This window comes from Phyllopteryx taeniolatus, chromosome 19 (assembly GCF_024500385.1).
Source record: "Phyllopteryx taeniolatus isolate TA_2022b chromosome 19, UOR_Ptae_1.2, whole genome shotgun sequence".
NCBI classification, from domain to species: Eukaryota; Metazoa; Chordata; class Actinopteri; order Syngnathiformes; family Syngnathidae; genus Phyllopteryx; species Phyllopteryx taeniolatus.
This window is the reverse complement of record NC_084520.1, coordinates 9,414,875-9,436,589: the sequence shown is the minus strand read 5'-3', so window position 1 is coordinate 9,436,589 and position 21,715 is coordinate 9,414,875. Positions and strand designations below refer to the sequence as shown.

Below are 21,715 nucleotides of genomic sequence, written 5' to 3'. Positions count from 1 at the left end.
CAGTAGTACTGCTACAACTCCAGCAACAATGACCATCAGTACGATCACTACCACTCCTAGTGCAATGACCACATCTTTTATTGACACCACTAAGGTGAGTTCTATTACTTTCAGTAGCACTTTTGTGGCTACTGCTACCGGTAGCTTAGCATGACTAAAAGTAGTGCCAATGACAATATTCATAAGAGAAATGTTATGGATAGAAGATCCACGCGTCCATGAGGAGACTGCAACATCCTAACCTGTGTGCTTGGTAACGCGACATGTTCACATCTTCTATTGAGCTCAGACTTCTCCTCTTCTTTTTCTTCTCCCGAAAGAAGGAGAGAGCGAAAGAAAGGCGGAGATAGAGTGAAATGAGAGGTCAGACTGGGCCAACGTGGAGAAGCTGCAACGTGTCCACATTGTAAGCAGGCTGGCTGCTTTGTGGACCTGCCAGCTTTTTTGAAATTTTTCCTCTCTACTTCTCTCTCTCTCTCTCTCTCTTTCAGCTTCGCGTCTTTGAGTTGCACATTCGTTTATGTGTTTTAAACGTCATGTTGTGTTTAATAGAATCATTTTAATATGCATGCACGCAGTGTGCCTACACAAAGCATAATTGGGTCGTTTAATGGGCTTTAACGGGAAACGGATGGTGCTCTCCCGTGCGTAATTACGCACGAGATGATCCATCTCCTTGCCTTCATATTGGAGGAAGAAGAGAGGACAGAAAGGTCAGAGTGGACGTTTTTTTATTTTTTTGTTTACAAAAAGTAAAACTGCAAACCGATCACTTCTATCGATCGATCGGATGATGTCACATCCAAACGCGTAAAGCCCAAAGTTAAATGGAAGAGTCCAAGAGGAAGCAACCTTGCTTAAAGCGCGTCAAGTGTGTCAATGATCCTCCTCATCATCGCGAAGCACCTTTTTTTCCCCCCCCTCCTCCCACTGCACTGGACATGTTTAAAGACACCCACCGGCCCTCTTCCCGCCCCCCGTGCACGCTGGAAGGAGGGTGCGTGCGCTTGAGGCCCTCCCCAGAAATCTTCGGGGCATATAAAAGCCTCGCTAAGTGATTTGTTGAGGCAGTAGGGAGTTTCTGCTCGGGTCTGGATTGGAGTTACGCACACAGACCGGACCCTACCGTGTATGAGTGGCGTTTGAGGAGACGGAAAAAGGACCCCCCCGTGCCGCAAAGAATCTACATGTCTAATATTTAGACATGTTCAGCTTTGTGGATATTCGGTTAGCGCTTTTGCTCAGCGCAGCTGTGCTTGTGGCGAGAGGTCAAGGCGATGATGACAGTAAGTATTACTTTATAACATTGATGTGCTGTTTTGGAAGGGAGAGGTGGTGGGGTGGGGTGGGGTGGGTGATAGAAGCAGTGTGGCCCCATCGGGAGTGGACAGCAGAACCCTGGAAAGAGAGAGGATGCTCATTCTGGATGCCTTTTTGGGGTTCTCTTGGAGGTCCATTTGTGCAGGAGTGGATTGTGTTGTTTTTTTTTTCCTCCTTCCCATCTTGGCGTGCACATACACGCTCAGTGAGCGTCCTCCTGATAGACTGCAGCTGCGTCTCCTCTCTCTGACACGTTTAGGTTCGCAGGGGCCCACCAGTAGAAAGAAATAGACCGATTTTTTTTTTAAAGGACAAAACGTCTCACTTTGATCAGTTTGGGAGAAAAGTCAACAAACTAGGAAAAACGTCTTGAATATGAGATTCGTTGGTTCCTTTTTTGTATACTAAAATCACCCTCGATCATTAAATCCAAAGTAGGTTGGATTAAAGAATTAACACTGGTTTTGAATTGGTAAAAAAGGCCCTAGATCTATGGGTAAAAAAATAAAAATAAAAATAAATCTCATGCGAAGAGATGGTAGGGTGTAGAAAACTTGGGGGAAAAGGAGGGGAGACAATGGAAAAATTGCTGAGGTGTGACGTCGAGGCGCCAATTAATCACAGAGGCGGAGGGGGCGATTTTGTGGGGCAATACTCCCCTCTGGTGGTAAACCCTAGTACTGACGCCTGTCTCTTTAAAAAAAAAAAAAAAAAAAGGCCTTAGACGCCCACAGTTGAACAAGGGGCCACTTCCTGATTAGAATATCTAAAAGCAAATCTGCTGGATTTTTTTTCTTCACTTTTTAACACAAATGGCACAAATTAAAGTCATAGAAGTGCTAAAAATTGCCAGATTAAACTGTTATCTGCCTGTATTGATTGCATGATGAAAGAATCAAAAGGGGAGAAGGCCCAAAGAAATACATGCTGTAATTATCATTTAATACTCAAATTGACACAGTTAATGCGACGATGCTTTTTATTTGAGAGAGTGTCTGACGCACACATTGTTGTCGCGCAGGCGCATTTGGCAGCTGCACACTAGACGGACAGTTGTACAACGACAAGGATGTGTGGAAACCGGAGCCGTGCCAGATCTGTGTTTGCGACAGCGGCACAGTGATGTGCGACGAGGTCATCTGCGAGGACTCTTCTGACTGCGCCGACCCCATCATCCCAGAGGGCGAATGTTGTCCCATCTGCCCTGACCAAGACGGTACTACTTCACCCTCCGTCCTCCTCAGCAACCTCACTCTGTGCCGTTCAAGTATTTTTGTTTGTTTGCTTTGTTTTGGGTTTTTTGGGGGGTTTTTTGCGCTGACGACGTGGGCCCAGTCTGAGCATCCCCACGGCCTTACAAGATGGACATCCTTGCACGCCCCCTGGGGATTTTCATAGGAATCGCTGTGGATTTATGTACACATCGTATATTGATTGGCAGAGCAAGCAAATACCTTGTAAATGTCTCACTTCCTTCGCAAATATTGCTTCTAAAAAAACGGATGGCTTGTTTGTTTCCAGATAAAATGTCAATTTCTTTTTTCGATTTGGAGGCACAGGAGCAAGCAGCCTCGACTAATACTAATAAGTCGTCAGTGTGCGAACGATAAACACGACAACAACAAAGATCACAAAAGACGTCAACAACAACAATAAAGTTTGCAAATAACAAACCTTAAGGACAACAAAGTTTGCTTACGATAAACAGTTGTCAAAAGAAGAACTGAGCGACAAGTTTGCAAGCAATAAACAGGATGACAACGAAGTTTGTAAACAATAAACCAAGTGAGAACAAAGTTGACAAACGGTAAACATATCGACGTTTGTAATCGTGAACCCGACTGATGACAAATGTCGTGAGCGACAGCGCTAACAACAAAGATTGTAAACAATAACCAGACACACAACAAAGTTTGCAAATGACAAACGGAAAGACATCACAGCTCCCAAAGGATAAAAACGACTAATGACAAATTCCGCACCCGATAAACAAAGTCATCTCTGTATCAATTGTGACAGAAGCTAAGATTTCATGTCATATTGCTGCAATTTGATCATGTGACGCCTCCACTTGTCTGTTAATTTTGGCGCATTTTTTAATTAAAATTTGTTTTCGATTTACCTGAATAATTGCGCGTAAAAAGCAGAGCTGCTAACTGAGCCGCTTTGTCACAAAGACAGCCGAAAGAACTGATGCTATGCGGTGTCCATTTCTGTGAATTTTTGATTTTTAATATTAGTCATTCTTGCACAACACATCACACATCTGCATAAACGATTCTCTCCACTGCAATGAATTGTTGCCATCTTCAGTTAGCTTTGATGTGTAGCTTGAACACAAAATCATCAGGTGAACAGCATGTGACCTTTTTTTTTTTCCTTCTTCTGCTTCCGTAGGACCCGTGAACCCCCAACAGGTAATGCCACCTTTGATTGACCCTCTATGAATGGGAATGCATGCGTCCTGAACGCAAGGTCTCCCTGCAGATGTTTACCGTTTAGCTTCTGCAAGCTACATAGCGCGCATTGTGTTAACCGCATAGTCTCACTCTGTTTTATTTGTGTCTGTTCTTAGGGAGTCAAGGGAGACGATGGCCCCAAGGGAGATTTGGTAAGTTATGCATTAATACTCATTATTATTGATTAGCATTGTGTGACATTAACATTCTGTCTGGTTGTTATGGTGTATGTTAAACACAATAGTCACCAGCTTCAGTCTTGTTACCAGACCTTTGAACATCACTTTGGGACATTTTGGCCGCTTTTTGCTGCAATTCTAATGACAAAAATGTAACTATATTAGCATGCTGACCGCTAATGGGCAGTGATGTCATTGAGGTCACAAGTTCCCCGGGACATTAAAAGTTCAAGGACAGTGAGTTTTTCAAACAGTAGTATAGCAACATTTTCAGTCAAAGCTTTAAGCTCACGTTGGGGATTTAAATGCAAGTTTAGCTGCATTGAGTCGCACAAATTGATGACAAAGCTATTGTCTAATCTGCATTAAGTATACATTTTGTCAAAAACTAAACAATATTTCGCAGCTAATGGTCCACCTGGTATCTTTCTAGGGTCCCATGGGTCCTCCAGGAAATGATGGAATCCCCGGCCAGCCTGGACTTCCCGGCCCACCCGGCCCCCCTGGCCCCCCTGGCCTTGGCGGAGTACGTTCAATAAATAATATAATAGTAATAAAACAATCCTGATGAAGACTGAACTATTATTTGTTCTTCACAACCTGTTGGCTTCTGTGATTACGGTGTTACATCTTTGAAGCCCAACACCTAATTCTTTACCTTTTTCCCCTTTGACAGAACTTCTCTCCTCAAATGAGCTATGTGGACCACTCCAAGTCCAGTGGAGGCCCACCCATGCCCGGCCCCATGGTATGATGGCTTTGCATCAAGAGACCTGCTTGCTCTTGCTAAATCAGGATACCCCTAGTTCCTAAATATCTGTGCTGACTTTTCACTCATCTTCATCAACAGGGTCCAATGGGTCCTCGTGGTCCTGCTGGACCTCCTGGATCCTCTGTAAGTATCCCCTCATCAACTCTTAGTCATGCTTCTTAAATATGGCTGTTGCTTGGTTAATCTTCTGGGTTTGTTGTCCATCAGGGTCCTCAGGGTTTCACTGGTCCCCCCGGAGAGCCCGGTGAGCCCGGAGCTGCTGTGAGTATCCTCAAGCTTTCTTTTTCATCCCAACCTGCTGTTGCTATTTACACTTCAATGCGATCATCCTTTTGTGTTGCAGGGACCTATGGGTGCTCGTGGTCCCGCTGGCCCCCATGGAAAGAACGGAGATGATGTAAGGGAGTTTATTGATTTTTTTCAAAGACCCATCTTTTAGTCTCCCCAACACATATGCTAACTATGTCCGTGTGCGTCAATAGGGTGAGGCTGGCAAAGCTGGACGCCCTGGCGAGCGTGGAGCTCCCGGCATGCAGGTGAGTAATCCCCAATGGGAGAGGGGCAAAGATCAGGCGAGGCAAGAGCCTGGTTGACCATTTCCTCCTGCTACAGGGTACCCGTGGATTCCCCGGAACTCCTGGACTACCCGGCATCAAGGGACACAGAGTGAGTGGGGAGCATCCGCGGTCTGACACTTTGATGAGTGTTGTTGTCGTGTTGATGTCACAGCACTGATTTTGCCCGCAGGGTTTCAGCGGTTTGGATGGAGCTAAGGGAGATGCCGGACCTGCTGGACCTAAGGTAAGAGTAACGAAGGAAGGATGAACTTCTGTCCTTAAACCCTTCAGATTTGGTAAGCCGTGTGAAACCCTCTCTGTGTCTGTCTACAGGGAGAGTCTGGTGCCTCTGGTGAGAACGGTATCCCCGGAGCCATGGTGGGTTTTTGTCTCCCCTCCATCAATCAGATTAAACTCACGGAGACCGTCTTGACAGAATGAACACTAAAATGTTGTTTTCGTCCACCAGGGTGCTCGCGGTATTCCCGGCGAGAGAGGTCGTCCCGGACCTGCTGGCCCTGCTGTAAGCGCTACTAGCTAGGCCATGACTGCAGACATGTTTTTACCATTCGTATCCTCTCGTTGATTTGATTAACACTTGGACACCTTCTCTGCAGGGTGCTCGTGGTAACGATGGCAATGTTGGCCCTGCTGGACCCCCTGTGAGTATTTGTCATTTCACTTGCAGGTCCGCTGTGCTCGTATACTTTGGGATTTCTAACGTCCTGTGTCTTCATGTTTTAGGGATCCACTGGACCTGCTGGACCCCCTGGATTCCCTGGCGGTGCTGGTGTGAAGGTCAGTCCCCCAAAAGAAGTTTGATCGATGGCTATACTATCACCATGATTTGTAGTTTAGATGTTCGTAGTCATGTGGTATGTGATATCGTCGAGCACATCATCTTCCAAAGAAATCAAAATGTTCAATATTAAGCAAGTAATTATCAATTGAATAAACAAACTTCAAAATAGAAAGTGAAGGTGACATTATGACAATATGACATATTTACGACATTTTCCTGCTCAGGGAGAGACTGGTTCCCAAGGAGCTCGTGGATCCGAGGGAGCCCAGGGAGCTCGTGGTGAGCCCGGTAACCCAGGACCCGCTGGAGCTGCCGGCCCCGCTGTGAGTTTAGGCCGCACAATCCTCATCTGCATTGTCATATCCATTCCGCATGTTCTGATAAGGTAACCGAACATGGTGTTGATGTTCGTGCTGCTTCCATAGGGTGCTCCAGGAACTGATGGCGCCCCTGGTGCTAAGGGTGCTACTGTAAGTATTGCACCCACAGAATACATTTGGTACACTCCTATACAGATCAGGGACTGGTTGTGACACCTGTGCTCTCTGTCCTACAGGGTCCTGCTGGTATTGCTGGTGCCCCCGGTTTCCCCGGTGCTCGTGGTCCCGCTGGAGGTCAGGGTGCCGTCGGTGCTCCTGGTCCCAAGGGTAACAACGTGAGTAGTCAATAGAAGACGATTTTTGGTTTTGGCTTGCATAGAATATTGACTGTTTGTGTTTCTACCATCAGGGTGACCCAGGTACTGCTGGTCCCAAGGGAGAGCCTGGTACCAAGGGAGAGACTGTAAGTTTTAGCATACATACATGGATTTACCAGCACTCTTCAAATTGTGTGACACAATAACAAAACTTGCCTGATGTCTTCCTTTTTAGGGCCCCGCTGGAGTTCAGGGACTTCCTGGCCCATCTGGTGAGGAGGGCAAAAGAGGACCTCGTGGAGAGCCTGGTGTTGGTGGACCCCGTGGACCTCCTGGAGAGCGTGTACGTTGCTGCCTCATTCTATTGTCAATTTTTTTTCTTTAACTACCAAAATTTTTATTTGTGCTATTGAACCACCAAGTGTCATGAAGATTTTTCAGAAGCTGCAGCTCACAATAATGTTGTCTCCTTGTTCTTCCAGGGTTCCCCCGGTGCCCGTGGTTTCCCTGGAGCTGATGGAGCTGCTGGTGGCAAGGTGAGTTGGTGAATGACTTCCTGGTTGGTTCTCGTTCTTGTATTGCAGGAACAAGACTTTTGTTTTAACTTTACGCATGTGACAGGGAGCCCCTGGTGAGCGCGGTTCCAATGGTCCTGCCGGACCTCAGGGAGCAACTGGTGAGGCCGGAGCTCCTGGCGCTCCTGGTGCACCTGGATCCAAGGTGAGTTCTGCTCTGTATTACTTACATCGCAACATTTCAGCATGGACAAGCTCTAAACATGCAGAATCTTTCCACAGGGTATGACTGGTAGCCCCGGAAGCACTGGCGCTGATGGCAAAGTTGGACCCACTGTAAGTTCAATTTCACTCATGAGAGGCCTTGAGCACACAGTGGACTTGATTCTCAACTTCATATCATTTTTAAGGGTCCTCCTGGACAAGATGGCGGCACTGGACCTGCTGGCTCTACTGGAGCAAGAGGCCAGCCTGGAGTTATGGGATTCCCCGGACCTAAGGGAATTGCTGTGAGTGCAACACGCTGAATGTCCTGACATTTAAGTTAGTTTGAAGTACTGCGTCAAATTCACATCAGACGCTGAAATGTTTGTTCTTTTCATTAGGGAGAGAACGGCAAGCCCGGTGAGAAAGGACCTGCTGGTTCTATGGGTGGCGTTGTAAGTGCTATCATTTTATTTTAATTAAATGTGTCTGGTGTGAAACCGATCGTGTCCAACTTCACACCCACGCAAAGTAAGTCAGACTCCTCTATCCGCCTTAGGGTGCCCCTGGCAAAGATGGTGATGCTGGTGCTCCTGGACCTGGTGGCCCTGCTGTAAGTATCATCTCAATTTCATGTCACCTTGTAGAAGCACAAAGACAAACATGCAGGCAGGTCTGATCACTTTGTGTTCTTCTTCAAGGGACCTGCTGGAGAGAAGGGAGAGGGAGGCCCTGCTGGACCTCCTGGATTCCAGGTGAGTTCGAGAACAAAACTGTAGCTATTTAATCTTTGGTAGGTACATTTCGGACGTATGTAAATATTCTGCTTCTGTTCCGCAAACAGGGTCTTCCCGGACCCCAAGGTGCTACTGGTGAGACTGGCAAGCCTGGTGAGCAGGTAAGAGTCACAGGGAATTATAATTACATTACACATCATCATGATGTTTCTCAAGGGCTGTGTTGAATGGTAAACATGTCTGCTTTGATCAGGGTGTTGCTGGTGAGGTCGGACCTCACGGCCCATCTGGACCAAGAGTGAGTATTCTGCAAGTTAGCTAAACCTGGTTCCTTGGGTGTCATTAGCTTCTGACAGATTCTGACCCTCTCCCTTTCTTTCTCTCAGGGTGACAGAGGTTTCCCTGGTGAGCGTGGTGCTCCCGGTCTCGGAGGTCCAACTGGACCCCGTGGTTCCCCAGGCCCTTCTGGTAACGATGGAGCCAAGGTAAGTTGGAGAAACTCTTCTAGTTGAGGTCCATGAGGATTGTAAATATAATTGTTTTAGTTCTCACTTCCACCAGGACTCATACATAGAAACAGAAACAGGTTCAACATTTCTTATGCTAAATGCCACCAAAAATTATCTCCTTTTGCACAATAATAAGACCTCTGATATCATATGATGGAGGTGTGTTTGTTGCCCACTAACTAGCCAGCTAGTTTCATGCTAACTATCATGGTAAGCGCTTAAACGCTTGACATATCCAAATCTACACTTTCAAATCAGCACTGGTAGAACTGTCCAAAGGCTTAGAAAAAAAATCTGTTGTGCAGTTTAAGAGAGTTTAAAACTTCTCAAGTTTGGTTTTAGAGCTACTGGCGTGTTTTTATGCCTCAAAGGAAAAGGAAATGCCTCTTTTATGATGCTTTCTAGTAAATACGTATTTTCTTATGATTACCTTAGTTTATCTGTATATACCTTCGTGTATATATATATATATATATATATATACCTTGTTGTTTTATAGTTTATATCCTCTTTGTCTATGCCTGGACCTTAAGGCAGTAGATACAGCTGATTGATTAATAGAAATCAAATTAATTTAGTGTTTAGAATTCGTAGTACATTTGATGACACACTGTTAAAGATAAATTACCGAACATTTGCAACAGAATGACAATGCTTCTGTTTATGTGTCCAGGGAGAGTCCGGTGCCCCTGGTACCAATGGTGCTGCAGGAAGCCCCGGTATGCAGGGAATGCCAGGTGAGCGTGGAGCTGCTGGTCTGTCTGGAGCCAAAGGAGAGAGAGTAAGAATCACTCATTAACCCCTTTCCAAACTGTGTCAGTGGCGAGTGACAATATCCAGGATGCCGGAATAAATATGAACATGACCATGTGTAACTTTCTCCTCTCAGGGTGAGGCTGGCGCCAAGGGAGGTGAAGGTGCCCCTGGCAAAGATGGCGCTCGCGGTCTGAGTGGCCCTATCGGACCCCCTGGACCTCCTGGTACTCAGGGCGAGAAGGTAATTTGGATTCACCATATGTCCAGGAAGCGATGCACCAGCTAGTACAAGTTCAGATGTTTAGATGACCATCCCAGATAAACTCATCAACAGTACAAACAAAAAAGATCTTAACTGTCACAAGAGAGTCATCTGATCTCCTTTACATGTGGTTTTAGGGTGAGCCCGGCCCTGTTGGATCTGTTGGACCTAGCGGCCCTCGTGGTTCCCCTGTAAGTTAATTCTCCAATTGTTTAAAAAACAGATATACTTTTAATGACTGTGGATTTGTATCTTCAGTATGTACAGAGGTGTATTCTTATAACTTTTCATGGCTATAGGGTGAGCGTGGAGAGGCTGGCCCTGGTGGACCTGCTGGATTTGCTGGACCCCCTGTAAGAACCTGACTTTGTCCATACCATCGTTGAAGGATGACTGAGAGCTTGTGCTGATATCTTGTCCTTCAAATTCAGGGTGCTGATGGTCAGCCAGGTGCCAAGGGAGAGACTGGTGATTCTGGACCCAAGGGAGATGCTGGTGCTCCTGGTCCCAGTGGACCTGTTGGACCTGCTGGCCCTCAGGTGGGATTTCGGTTTAATCATGTCACTTTCACTCTAAACGGTTTTCATTCTAAATGTGTGCCTCCAGTTTCATCTTCAAATACATGTGTCAACAGGGACTTGCTGGTCCTCCTGGATCCAAGGGTGCTACTGGTGGTGCTGGATCTCCTGTAAGTATCTTGAGAAGCTTTGTGTGATGGACTTACAATAACACTGGCTTTCAGTTAGTTCCTTGTTTCACCTCCTGTGTTCTTGTGCAGGGTGTTACTGGTTTCCCTGGACCTGCTGGCAGAGTTGGACCCGCTGGCCCCTCTGTAAGTGTCTCTCTCGCTCGACTCTGAACACCTGTTTTATCATCAATGATGACCTCTTAGTGTGTCTCTGTAGGGAGCTGCTGGACCCGCAGGACCCGGAGGCCCCGTTGGCAAAGATGGCGCAAGAGGAGCTCGTGGTGAGACTGGTCCCGCCGGTCGCCCTGGTGAGCCTGGTGCTGCTGGACTCGGAGGACCTTCCGGTGAGAGAGGATCTCCTGGTACCGATGGTGCCCCTGTAAGTAGACAGTGTTATTCAGCCTGTTTTTAAACAAAAGATGGGCTATCCTTTGTTGGCCTGAACCAACCCAATGTGTCCTTCTATGTAGGGTGCCGCTGGTGTGCCCGGACCCCAAGGTATTGGTGGACAGCGTGGTATTGTAGGTCTTCCTGGACTGCGTGGAGAGCGTGGTTTCGGTGGTCAGCCTGGACCTGCTGTATGTTGACCAAGAGATCACTAATATCTGGCCGTTTTGAAATGCACACTGGTTCTCACACCTGTACATAAATGTTTTGATTCAGGGTGAGCCTGGAAAGCAGGGACCTGGTGGACCTGTTGGTGCCCGTGGCCCCCCTGGATCCGCTGGAGCCCCTGGACTGTCTGGTGCTCCCGGAGAGGCCGGCCGTGAGGTATGAGAGGTCACACTGCTGTTTGCTTGCTCCTAATTAGATGCTGATCACTTTGGTAATCAGACCCTTGCTACTGTAGCATGTCTACTTTGCAAAATAATAAAATATAGCCATTCTTCCACAGGGATCTCAAGGACACGATGGTGCACCTGGTCGCGATGGACCTGCTGGCCCCAAGGTAAAAAATCTCTACTAAAATTCCCTTTTTGAAAAATTCAAAAAACGATTGCAATATGTCAAGTTGTCTCGCTGACTGTGTCCTCCATAGGGAGACCGTGGTGAGTCTGGCATTGCTGGACCCCCAGGACCTCCTGGTGCTCCTGGTGCCCCTGGAGCTGTTGGCCCATCTGGCAAGACTGGTGATCGTGGAGAGCCTGTACGTCTCGTCCTCATTGAAATGTTGAAAATCTCATTGCCTTCTGATTCTCTAGTGCGCTGACAGTTTACCAATTTGTCATTGCTAGGGTCCCGCTGGTTCTGCTGGCTCTGCTGGTCCCGCTGGTGTCCGTGGTCCTGCTGTAAGTTCCTCATGCCTTTTTCTTGTTTGGGTGGACATGAAATGGTGAGTCAGCTTCACATCTTCATTGTTTTGTCATGAAGGGACCCGCTGGAGCTAAGGGAGACAGAGGAGAGTCTGGTGAGGCCGGAGAGAGAGGCCACAAAGGACATAGAGGATTCCTCGGCATGCAGGGTCTGCCTGGAACTGCTGTGAGTACCAGTTTCTCCGCCTTGGTGCATTCATCACAAAACTCCTGGTTGGACGGCTAGATTTAGTCTTGGTTGATTTCTTGAGGTATTTCATGAGATTCTTTTTACATGCTCATGGTGGCTTCCTCTGACTCCAGGGAACTTCTGGAGAGAGAGGACCCGCTGGAGCCTCTGGACCTGCTGGACCAAGAGTGAGTACAATATGTCCTTAAAAGTGTGGTGGACTTGTGTGGTGGCTTCCAATTCTTCACATGCGCCATAATATGGTTTTTGCTCCATAGGGACCTTCTGGATCTAACGGGAGCCCTGGTAAGGATGGCATGAATGGTATGCCCGGACCCATTGGACCTCCTGGACCTCGTGGTCGCAATGGAGAGATGGGACCTTCTGTAAGTCTCTTGGACATGCCTACACTTTCACCTTGGTGGGATGTGAGAGGTTTCTAAGCTCCTCTTCTGTTATCCAGGGTCCTCCAGGACCTCCCGGACCTCCCGGACCCCCCGGTTCTCCCGGTGGTGGATTTGACTTCATCAGCCAGCCTATTCAGGAGAAGGCCCCCGATCCCTTCCGCTCTGGCCACTACCGTGCTGACGACCCCAGTGTTCTCCGCGATCGCGACATGGAGGTCGACACCACTCTGGAGTCTCTGACCAAGAGGATTGAGACGCTCAGAAGCCCCGACGGCACCCAGAAGAGCCCCGCCCGCATGTGCCGCGACCTGAGAATGTGCCACCCTGAGTGGAAGAGCGGTGAGTGGGCATCTCAAGCCCCCTAGAAAAAGTTGCCCACTAGATAGTGGCCCTTACTTGTCCCATCTCCTCCAGGTACCTACTGGGTGGACCCCAACCAGGGCTCTCCTCTGGACGCCATCAAGGTCCACTGCAACATGGAGACTGGCGAGACTTGCGTCTCCCCCAGCCAGTCTACCGTGCCCATGAAGAACTGGTACCTGAGCAGGAACCCCAGAGAGAAGAAGCACGTCTGGTTCAGCGAGTCCATGACCGGTGGATTCCAGGTGAGAAAAGACCGCATTTTTGTCCAGCACAACGAGACCTTGTTGATAATAACAGTATCTTCTATGAACTCCAAACAGTTCCAGTATGGCAGCGATGGAGCTGATTCCGAGGATGTCAGCATCCAGATGACCTTCATGCGTCTGATGGCCAACCAAGCCTCCCAGAACATCACATACCACTGCAAGAACAGCATCGCCTACATGGACTCCACCTCTGGCAACCTCAAGAAGGCCCTGCTGCTCCAGGGCTCCAACGACGTGGAGATCAGAGCCGAGGGCAACAGCCGCTTCACATACAGCGTCAGCGAGGATGGCTGCACGGTAAGTCCCGGCCACGTCTCAGATTTGAAATGCAAAATATGAATGTTTGTAAATGTTTCTGAGATTTTTATTGGCTTTCCTTCTGCAGTCACACACTGGCTCATGGGGCAAGACAGTTATCGACTACAAGACATCGAAAACATCCCGCCTGCCAATCATTGACATTGCTCCTATGGATGTTGGTGCCCCTGATCAGGAATTTGGCGTCGAAGTTGGCCCTGTTTGCTTCTTGTAAAAGGAGAGAAAAAAAAGGAAGAAATATGGACATGAAATTGTTGTTTTTTTTCTAGCAGTCATCTCTAAAATCCTATTCTCTATGCATTCAAAACTCATTTGGCCACCATCAGTCCACACGCTTTAAAACCACTCCACTGAAGACGATGATATTTTTTTTGTTTGTTTGTTTTACAATCGTGAGACATTTTGGGACTGCCACGCCACAAGGACACTTTTTTTTTTTAAATTGAACAATCTGTTCATTTTCAACGGCAACAAGAACATGATATTTGCTTGTGTAAAATGTTTCCCTTGGAGTTTAAGAAAGAAAAAACTAATTATCGCAATGCAAACGCAGGTGACTTTTGCCGTTTTTCGCCCCAACTGCGGAAGGACATTAAGAAACAACAAATGATATGTACCATTTTTTTCCTGGTGTTAAATAAATTGTAAAAAGTGTGACGTGTCTCCTTGTTGTAAAATTGTCCCATCGGAATGGAAAAAACCTAAACAAAAAAGTGCACCTTCATTGCTTTGATGGCTACCTCATAACAAGAAGTCACCGTCATGTTTTTATTTCTTAAAAGAAAAGGGTCATATTTTACACAACAAGCCAATTGGGGAGCATGCAAACACGTCAAGGTGCTATAGAACCAACTCAATGAGGTCCCCTTGTTGTGATGGTGAGACGTTCGCTGTCATACAGTAATTCTGACCACTCGTAACCCTTTGGTGCTACTTAATTGACTCGACTTGTTGTCTTTGCCGTGCAATTGTTTTTTTGTAAACGCATGTCATTGTAGATAAAAACAAAAGTGACCATTTCAATTAACATCTCCTGCCCATTGTTGTTCTTTTTCTGTCTCATCTTCACTAAAGAAAAACTAGCACACATCTCCCGCCCTGTTGTTTATGTTATTTGTTGTCTCAAGACCAAGAAAAAACCAACAACCCGGAAGCAGACCCACTTTCATGGTTGAAAAGGAGAGATTGTGTACTTGTGTTGTACATGTAAAATAAATCAAGATGTTTTTAATTATTTTTGCTGGGTGCTGAAATAAAGCATGTGAAGTGGTTCTACTCAGTGGCCGACTTTTCACTGTCCTGTCTTGCAACTGTTGTGAAACCCAAAATGGCTTCCGTGTAATGCGTCTATTACTCTCCCATATGGCAGAAAAAAGTCAGTGCCTATAATATCGCCTAGTGGCACCAACTATTCCACAGCAGTTGCACTTGTGTTTCCCACGAGCAGCAGTGAAAACAAAGCCGACTCTTTTCCATTTCAACTCATCCATTTGCTACACTTCTTGTCCTCTTTAGGATTATGGGTGAGCTGGAGTCTCCAAAATGGCTTTGGGCAAGAGGACTGGCGCAATCACAGGGCACATGTAAACAAAGTATCATTCACACTAATGGACAATTTAATGCAGACAACATGCATTTTTGGGAATGTGGGCGAAAGCAACAAATGCATACTCCACACAGGAAAGCTGAAGCAGAGATTCCAACCCTGAACCTTAGAACTGTGCGTGTTACCTGCTAACCACTAGTACACCGTGCTACCTCTTTTCCGTTTCATCAGGCAGAATCATAATATTTAGGACATTTTCTCGAAACAAAAACGCACCTGACAACATTAAAACACACAGAGCATTTTATTTATTAAACGTTCATCACCAAAAGTTTCAATAAAAAGCCTTCAATAGCAATCAAAAAAAATAAAAAGAAACGAGGCATTGAACCTCGCAGCTTTAAAATGAGAGGCTACTCTGGCGACCTCTGTCTGGCGTTAATTGGAACATGAAATTGCGAGCTCGTGTATCTTAATATGAGCATATTAATTTCCATCCATCATCTTCTATTACGCGTATGCTCACTAGGCTCACGCTTTTGGGCGAGAGGCAGAGGAGACCCTGAACTGGTTGGCAGGGTAAGGCGCAGATAGACAAAGAACCAGCCACACACACATAAGGACAATTTAGTCTTCAATCAACCTTGTTTTTGGAATGTGGGAGGAAACCGGATTACCCGGGAAAAAACCCACACCAGCAGGGGGAGAACACTCAACTCCACACAGGAAGGCCAGAGCCAGGATTCGAACCCCTAACTTCAGAAATGTGAGGCAGATGTGCTAAAAACACTTTACCACCCCATATGGATTTGTGATTAAATTAGATATTAGTATATATTTCAATGCATAGATATAATTTTTTTTTGTATTGTTTCTACATGAACAGTGAATCATTGTTTTGAGTCTTAAAAATAACTATAGCTAGCTATAATTTTGGATTATACTGTATTCTACTATAAATTACCCAACTCAACTCAATTTACTCTACAAAATTGTCCCATTTGTGAAAGGCCAAAATGTCACAACAGTTTTTAAAATGTGGATTCTTATTCATATTGTGACATCAATAGAGTCAAAAACAAATGTATGAAAAACACTCACAAACACAAAGAGCACACAACACATTCTGCCCTCCTGGACTGCCACTCCGTTGGCGCTCTTACTTCCTGCAGACACAAACGCAACATTTTATGACTTTAAAGCGTCAAGCAGCATGCAAAGATGTACATAAGTGGAGTCTCACCTGGGCAGCGTATCGACGTGGGGGTCGCTGTGACGAGACAACAAATCAAACGGTAAATTTGTTTTATATAAAACATGTAAAGAAAAAGGTTCTTACTGCTGGGCCATGATGAGGGGGATACGGGGGCTGTCAGAGGGTGGCGCACGGGTCCCTGTGCGACTGTCAAACATGGGAAGCGTGGAGCGCGGCGGGGGGACACTGCGGTGGTCCGCCATGCTCCTCAGCTCATCAGTGTTGTCCAGAATGGTGTGGTGGTGGTACAGCTGGATCCTGTGCCACCGAGAACAGCATGAACATTACGGGGAGATACGTTCCAGAAACACCCGCGAAAGGCTTTTTACTTACTGGTTTGTCCTCCCATTCCTCTTTTTGCTGCAAGAAAACATCACATTTTGTAGTTGATGTGACCACATAGAGGCCTATCTCTGTGTTGCGTGGGTGAATACGTACACGCCCTCACGACGACCAAACATGGCATAGGCGAGCAGTAGGCAAAGGATGAGGGCCAGCACCAGCGGCACGATGACCGTCACAATGTAGTCCGGCAAAAAGTCCCGGTCCTCGGGGGAGTTTGGTGGTGCAAAGTCTTCGCCGGCCTCCAGTACGCCGGAGCCTAAAGTAGGGGCGGGCGGGCTTGGTTCCAGCTGGGAAAGATCAAACTGCAACGGGGGGGTGGGGGGGAAATGGGTTTTATTCGTGTGCCCACAAGACGGTGACCCATTTCCAGTATCTATCATGCATCAAGGTACTAATTCTAATGAGAATTCATGAAATGCTAACATGCTGTCAGTTGACGTGTTAACGTATAGCAAGATAGCACCCCAAGTACAGAAAACACTCAGCCAGATTGATTAGGAGTTTACATAGGGCCCCGCGGTCAGGTACAATATCTAATGAAATGCTAACATGCTAACCATTGCTATTCAAACATACAGCGAGATAGCAACCAGAGTACAAGACGCACTTGGGCAGATAATAAGGATTTTACATAGGAGCCTTTAGTCCGGTACCGTTTCTAATGAGAAATTATAAAATGCTAACAAGTCAGTGGTTGATGCTAACATACAGCAAGATAGCAACCTGAGTACAGAACAGCAGTCAGGAATATCAATAAGGATTTTACATCGTGCCCTTTAGTCGGGTACCATTTCCCCTGAGACATGCTAACAGTTGACTTGCTAACATATAGCAACCTGACGACATAGAGTGTTCAAGCTGATTGATCTGGATTTAATATCAGGACCCTGTGGTCAGATACTATTTCTAATAAGAAAGTATTACATACTAACATGCTAACACAGCAAGATAGCAAACCAAGTACAGGCCAGGCTCAGGCAAATCAAGAAGAATTTCATATCCTGCCTCGTAGTCTGGTTCAATTTCAAATGAGAATTGATAGATTACCAAAATGCTAACATTTGATATGCTAACATATAACAAGATAGCAACCCGAGTATTAAAAATAAAGTAAAAATATTTAGTAAACAGTCCGAAGCAGAACCCCCCGCAGGTCTTGGTCTCACCAGCTCAGTGCTGCACCAGCTGATGCAGTTGCTGGGGATACTGCAGAAGTTGCACCCGCCAGGCACCTTGACCTTGGCGCCTGCCGCGCACTGCAGCCGCCGCTCGGGCGTCTGTGCCCGCAGCAGGCAGGCGGAGAAGTTCTGCTCCGATCCCGCCTTCACGTACACGCTGGCACAAGCGTGGGAAAAGGAGATCAACCAACCGGCGCAGAAACGACAGAAACGCAATGCGGCGGTTACCCTTCGAAGTGTCCTGCCAGCGGGAGAGGCACGCGGCCGCCACGGTCGAGAGCGTTGGAGATGTTGACGATGTCCAAGGCCTCCGTGTCCCACAGCTTCTGCAGGTCCTGCTTGATCTCGACCTGGACAGCAGGGGGCAGCACTTTCTCGATCTCCCGCAGCTTGATGAAGAACTCGGCCTGATAGGGCAGGCTCTTTGCTAAGTGCAAGGCATTGTCATTTTGTTAGCATGAGGTCGACTGAGTCCCTAATAAAGTGGCCAGTGAATCTACAGTGTTACCTTGACTTACGAGTGCCCCAATTTATGAGTTCTTCAAGTTACGAGCTGCCGCTCGGTCGTTTCTTTGGTCAGATACTATTTCTAATAGGAAAGTACTAAATGCTAACATGCTAACAGTTGACATGCTAACACAGCAAGCTAGCAAACCAAGTACAGGCCAGGCTTAGGCAGATAAAGAATTGCATATCCTTTCATATCCCAACTATGAGTTCTTCAAGTTACGAGCTGCCGCTCGGTGGATTTTTTTCTTTGTGTTGCGATAGAAAACTGAAATGGAGCAATTAAGGTACCGTAACGCATGTCTAATGCATGTGGGCAAGGAGAGCCACAGTCGCCAATGCAGTTTCAGCCGTTTATCGAACGGGACAAAGAGTCAAATACACAAAAACAAAACACTCCCAAGGAGCTGCTGTACGCCACAACACACGCCCCAGGCACTCAAACTGAACCAACCAGCCTCCTAATGACATCACTCACTAGGCCACACCCCTTAAAGGCAGACATCCCACACATGGACACTACAGTATGCACAGACACTCTCTTTTTAATTATATTTTTATACAAAACCGTGCTATTTCTTTATTAAACACACAAGAAAAAATGCTGTTGGTTTTGGGGGGCTGGAGGCAATGGTACCACTGTATATAAAATTCATGCTTCTTTTTTTTTTTACCTGCAATTACATTAAGGACGAGAATCTGCCTGGTGGTTTCATAGCTTCGCTTGTTGACGGCGTAAATCTGTCAGAAACGAGACATCATCGTGACTGTTCCCAGTGGGAAAAAGTCAACCCTCCCCTGCCCCCAATTTCTACAAACGCATCACAGTGAACCCCATGAGGCTTTTGCTACTGTATTACCCAGAAAACACCTACCTACTTTAATATAAGAAAGGGCCAAATGTTTTTCAAACGTAATTTTCCTGATAGTAAAAACCATTCGTGGGGCCATAAGGCAACATTTTTACCGGGATCATAATTTCTCTTAATTTCCACAAACACATCACCTCTGAACTCAATTAAGGCATTTTTCTCCCAGAAATGACTTGGTAAAAAGGGGGGGAAAATTCCACCATTTTGTCCTTCCTGGGCAAGTTTATTTTATTTTATTTTAAAAGGTAAAAAAGTCGCATTCGTGTGTCGACTTGCAGAATTTAATGACACTCTTCCCGCGGATACAGCTTTTTCCCAATTCCTACAAATGCATCAAAGTTGAACATAAGTAAGGTATTTCAGCAAATCACAGAAACAACCTATAGTTACCTGAATATTCATGTTTTGTGCCTGGCTGAATTTTTAAAAATGTTTTGCAGCATTTTCTTTGTTTTGGCAATTTTTTTAAATTATATATATATAAAACGGTATTTCAAATGGAAAGTAGTGCCATCCATTCATCAACACACATCAATGGGACTTCCCAAAAGGCTGTTTTTCAATGTCCCGCAAATAAATCCAAATAAGGCGTCTTAGCAACTGCCAGAAACTACCTAGCTGCCTTAATATGCATTTTGGTGTCTGGTCTTGTTAAAAATGATGTTGTTTTCCAGCATTTTGTTGGTTTTTGATGGTATTTTTCTCCCCTGAATTCTTAACAGGGATGCAAATACCTCAACGACGCTCTTCCCAGGAGATGTCGGGGTCCCGTAAAGAAAGCCGTTGTCGTAGGGATGCCTCTGGGTGAAGCGCAGCCACTCAGGGAGATCCGGGAAGTGCTGCTTGTTGCACTTGAACACCATCGGGTCATCGTACAGGCGGCCCACTGTACATGATAAAACATTTTTTGTCCACGCTCACTAGGACACAACATTGGGTACACCAAAATCGGCCTCTTACGGTAGAGCTGGGACAGTGGCTCAAAGTCACTCTGAAATGTCTCCCTCATCAGCTCGTAGGAGAAAAACTTCCCCGCTGGGATGTTGAATTTGATCTCTGCGTGAGCCAAACTCACAACTGTTGTACGAGCCAATACAGTAATAGAAAACCTGACTTGAGTGACACAAACAAGGCAGCAAAGTGATGGGTCTACATGTTTTAAGTAAGGAAACACTTGCCTGTTAGAAGGAGGAACCAGCTCCTGCAGCCTGCCATCTTGTTTTGGCCTCTGATTGACAGCTGCAAGTGCACAGTAAGAAAGACTGGCCAGAGTTATTTTGGACTCCCCCGCCTCCCAATGATATACAGAAGGGTGTCACCCTTCTGTCTGGTCATGATATAAAAAAATAAATAAATAAAAATTGATCACATTGACGCTTTTCAATACAGATACAAGCACAAAGTATGATTGTATCGGATGGAGAGTTTCTGACACCTAGTGGTGACCATTGCACACAACCAGATAGAAAAATAAGCGAATTTAAAACTGCCAGGAAAACATGCATGGTATGTTACTGTATCGTTGACGTCGGGCGGAAACCTTGCATCTCCAAAACAATCACCTTTACAGAAGAATAAATACATAAATAAATAGTTGTTTATTGAGCCATTTGCATTGCATCGCTCAACACAGCATGCCATTTTCAACACTTTACATTTGGTCAATAATTTGTAAAAATAACATGTTCCACAACAGTATCGAGCAGTGCCACCGTTAGGCCTATTTTAGGTAGGGTCCAGCCCCCCTAAAATGTTCTTAAGCAAACCCTTAAATGATTGGGTTGTTTATTTAAAAAAAAAAAAAAAAAAAACATTTTACAAAAAAGTACCGACAAATTCAATATGAAGTGGCCAGAAAATGATTTCACACAAATAATTATCTAACCTACCATTATTCACTTCAATATGGTCATAAATCTATGGGTATCCTTTCACTTTACAGTGTAATAACCGCATATTTTGTTTTGCCCGCAATCCACTTACTGTCAATTTAAATGGTACTTTCCACTAGTGCAATTGATTGAATATTTGTTTCAATGTGCAAATACGGCATTTTTGGTTTAGAAATAATTTTACCACCGACGAGAAAGTAATTTGCATAATAAACACGTCATATATGACGTGTCTCCCCGGCCCCGCCTGTGTGGAGTTTGCATGTTCTCCCCGTGCCTGCGTGGGTTTTCTCCGGGCACTCCGGTTTCCTCCCACATCCCAAAAACATGCATTAATTGGAGACTCTAAATTGCCCGTAGGCATGACTGTGAGTGCGAATGGTTGTTTGTTTCGATGTGCCCTGCGATTGGCTGGCAACCAGTTCAGGGTGTACCCCGCCTCCTGCCCGATGACAGCTGGGATAGGCTCCAGCACGCCCGCGACCCTAGTGAGGAGAAGCAGCTCGGAAAATGGATATATGACGTGTCAGAAAGTGCCAGCCACCAGAGGATGGCGCCATTATTCCACTCTAAAATGACCCACATCAGTTTGTTAAGATTCAAACGGCACAAATGTACTTTGTCTTTCATTTAAATTTCAAATGTGATGTTTATATACGTATATTCCATTGACATGAAGCAAATACAAATTATTTGCTAGATCACGAGCAAACAAACATGGTGGGATAGTGCTCATAAATAGCACAACTATATGGTGGAGAGGAAAAACCAATACAGTCACAGCCTAAGTAAAGGCGACGTTAATGCCTCTTAGTCTAAATGCACATTTAGAAGCACAATGGAGAGACATCATTTGCCGACAAACGACCACTCGGGTTTGTCCCTCT

The 21,715-nt window shown here is 45.9% G+C and overlaps 2 protein-coding genes across 2 annotated transcripts; one reads left to right on the top strand and one right to left on the bottom strand.

The window, feature by feature from the left end:
- Positions 1–1,052: 1,052 nt before the first annotated feature.
- Positions 1,053–13,887, top strand: col1a1b (collagen, type I, alpha 1b). Its single transcript, XM_061757118.1, has 51 exons — positions 1,053–1,286; positions 2,342–2,536; positions 3,718–3,737; positions 3,896–3,931; positions 4,392–4,484; positions 4,635–4,706; positions 4,809–4,853; positions 4,938–4,991; positions 5,074–5,127; positions 5,213–5,266; positions 5,343–5,396; positions 5,478–5,531; positions 5,621–5,665; positions 5,757–5,810; positions 5,905–5,949; positions 6,032–6,085; positions 6,314–6,412; positions 6,515–6,559; positions 6,646–6,744; positions 6,819–6,872; positions 6,962–7,069; positions 7,209–7,262; positions 7,348–7,446; positions 7,524–7,577; positions 7,652–7,750; positions 7,847–7,900; positions 8,005–8,058; positions 8,147–8,200; positions 8,290–8,343; positions 8,436–8,480; positions 8,569–8,667; positions 9,365–9,472; positions 9,581–9,688; positions 9,847–9,900; positions 10,009–10,062; positions 10,141–10,248; positions 10,344–10,397; positions 10,488–10,541; positions 10,615–10,776; positions 10,868–10,975; positions 11,061–11,168; positions 11,293–11,346; positions 11,437–11,544; positions 11,633–11,686; positions 11,769–11,876; positions 12,014–12,067; positions 12,158–12,265; positions 12,343–12,625; positions 12,701–12,891; positions 12,970–13,212; positions 13,301–13,887. The coding sequence occupies exons 1-51, from the start codon at positions 1,205–1,207 to the stop codon at positions 13,445–13,447; spliced, it is 4,350 nt and encodes a 1,449-aa protein (XP_061613102.1). The 5' UTR covers positions 1,053–1,204; the 3' UTR covers positions 13,448–13,887.
- On the bottom strand, positions 13,380–20,586 carry sgca (sarcoglycan, alpha). The gene is made up of 11 exons (XM_061757124.1): positions 20,115–20,586; positions 19,897–20,013; positions 19,671–19,822; positions 18,739–18,805; positions 17,786–17,984; positions 17,546–17,714; positions 16,473–16,681; positions 16,368–16,394; positions 16,119–16,292; positions 16,023–16,049; positions 13,380–15,945 (listed from the first exon to the last, which is right to left on the bottom strand). Exons 1-11 carry the CDS (start codon positions 20,149–20,151, stop codon positions 15,939–15,941), a joined length of 1,185 nt encoding a protein of 394 aa, XP_061613108.1. The 5' UTR covers positions 20,152–20,586; the 3' UTR covers positions 13,380–15,938.
- Between the last annotated feature and the right edge of the window lie 1,129 nt (positions 20,587–21,715).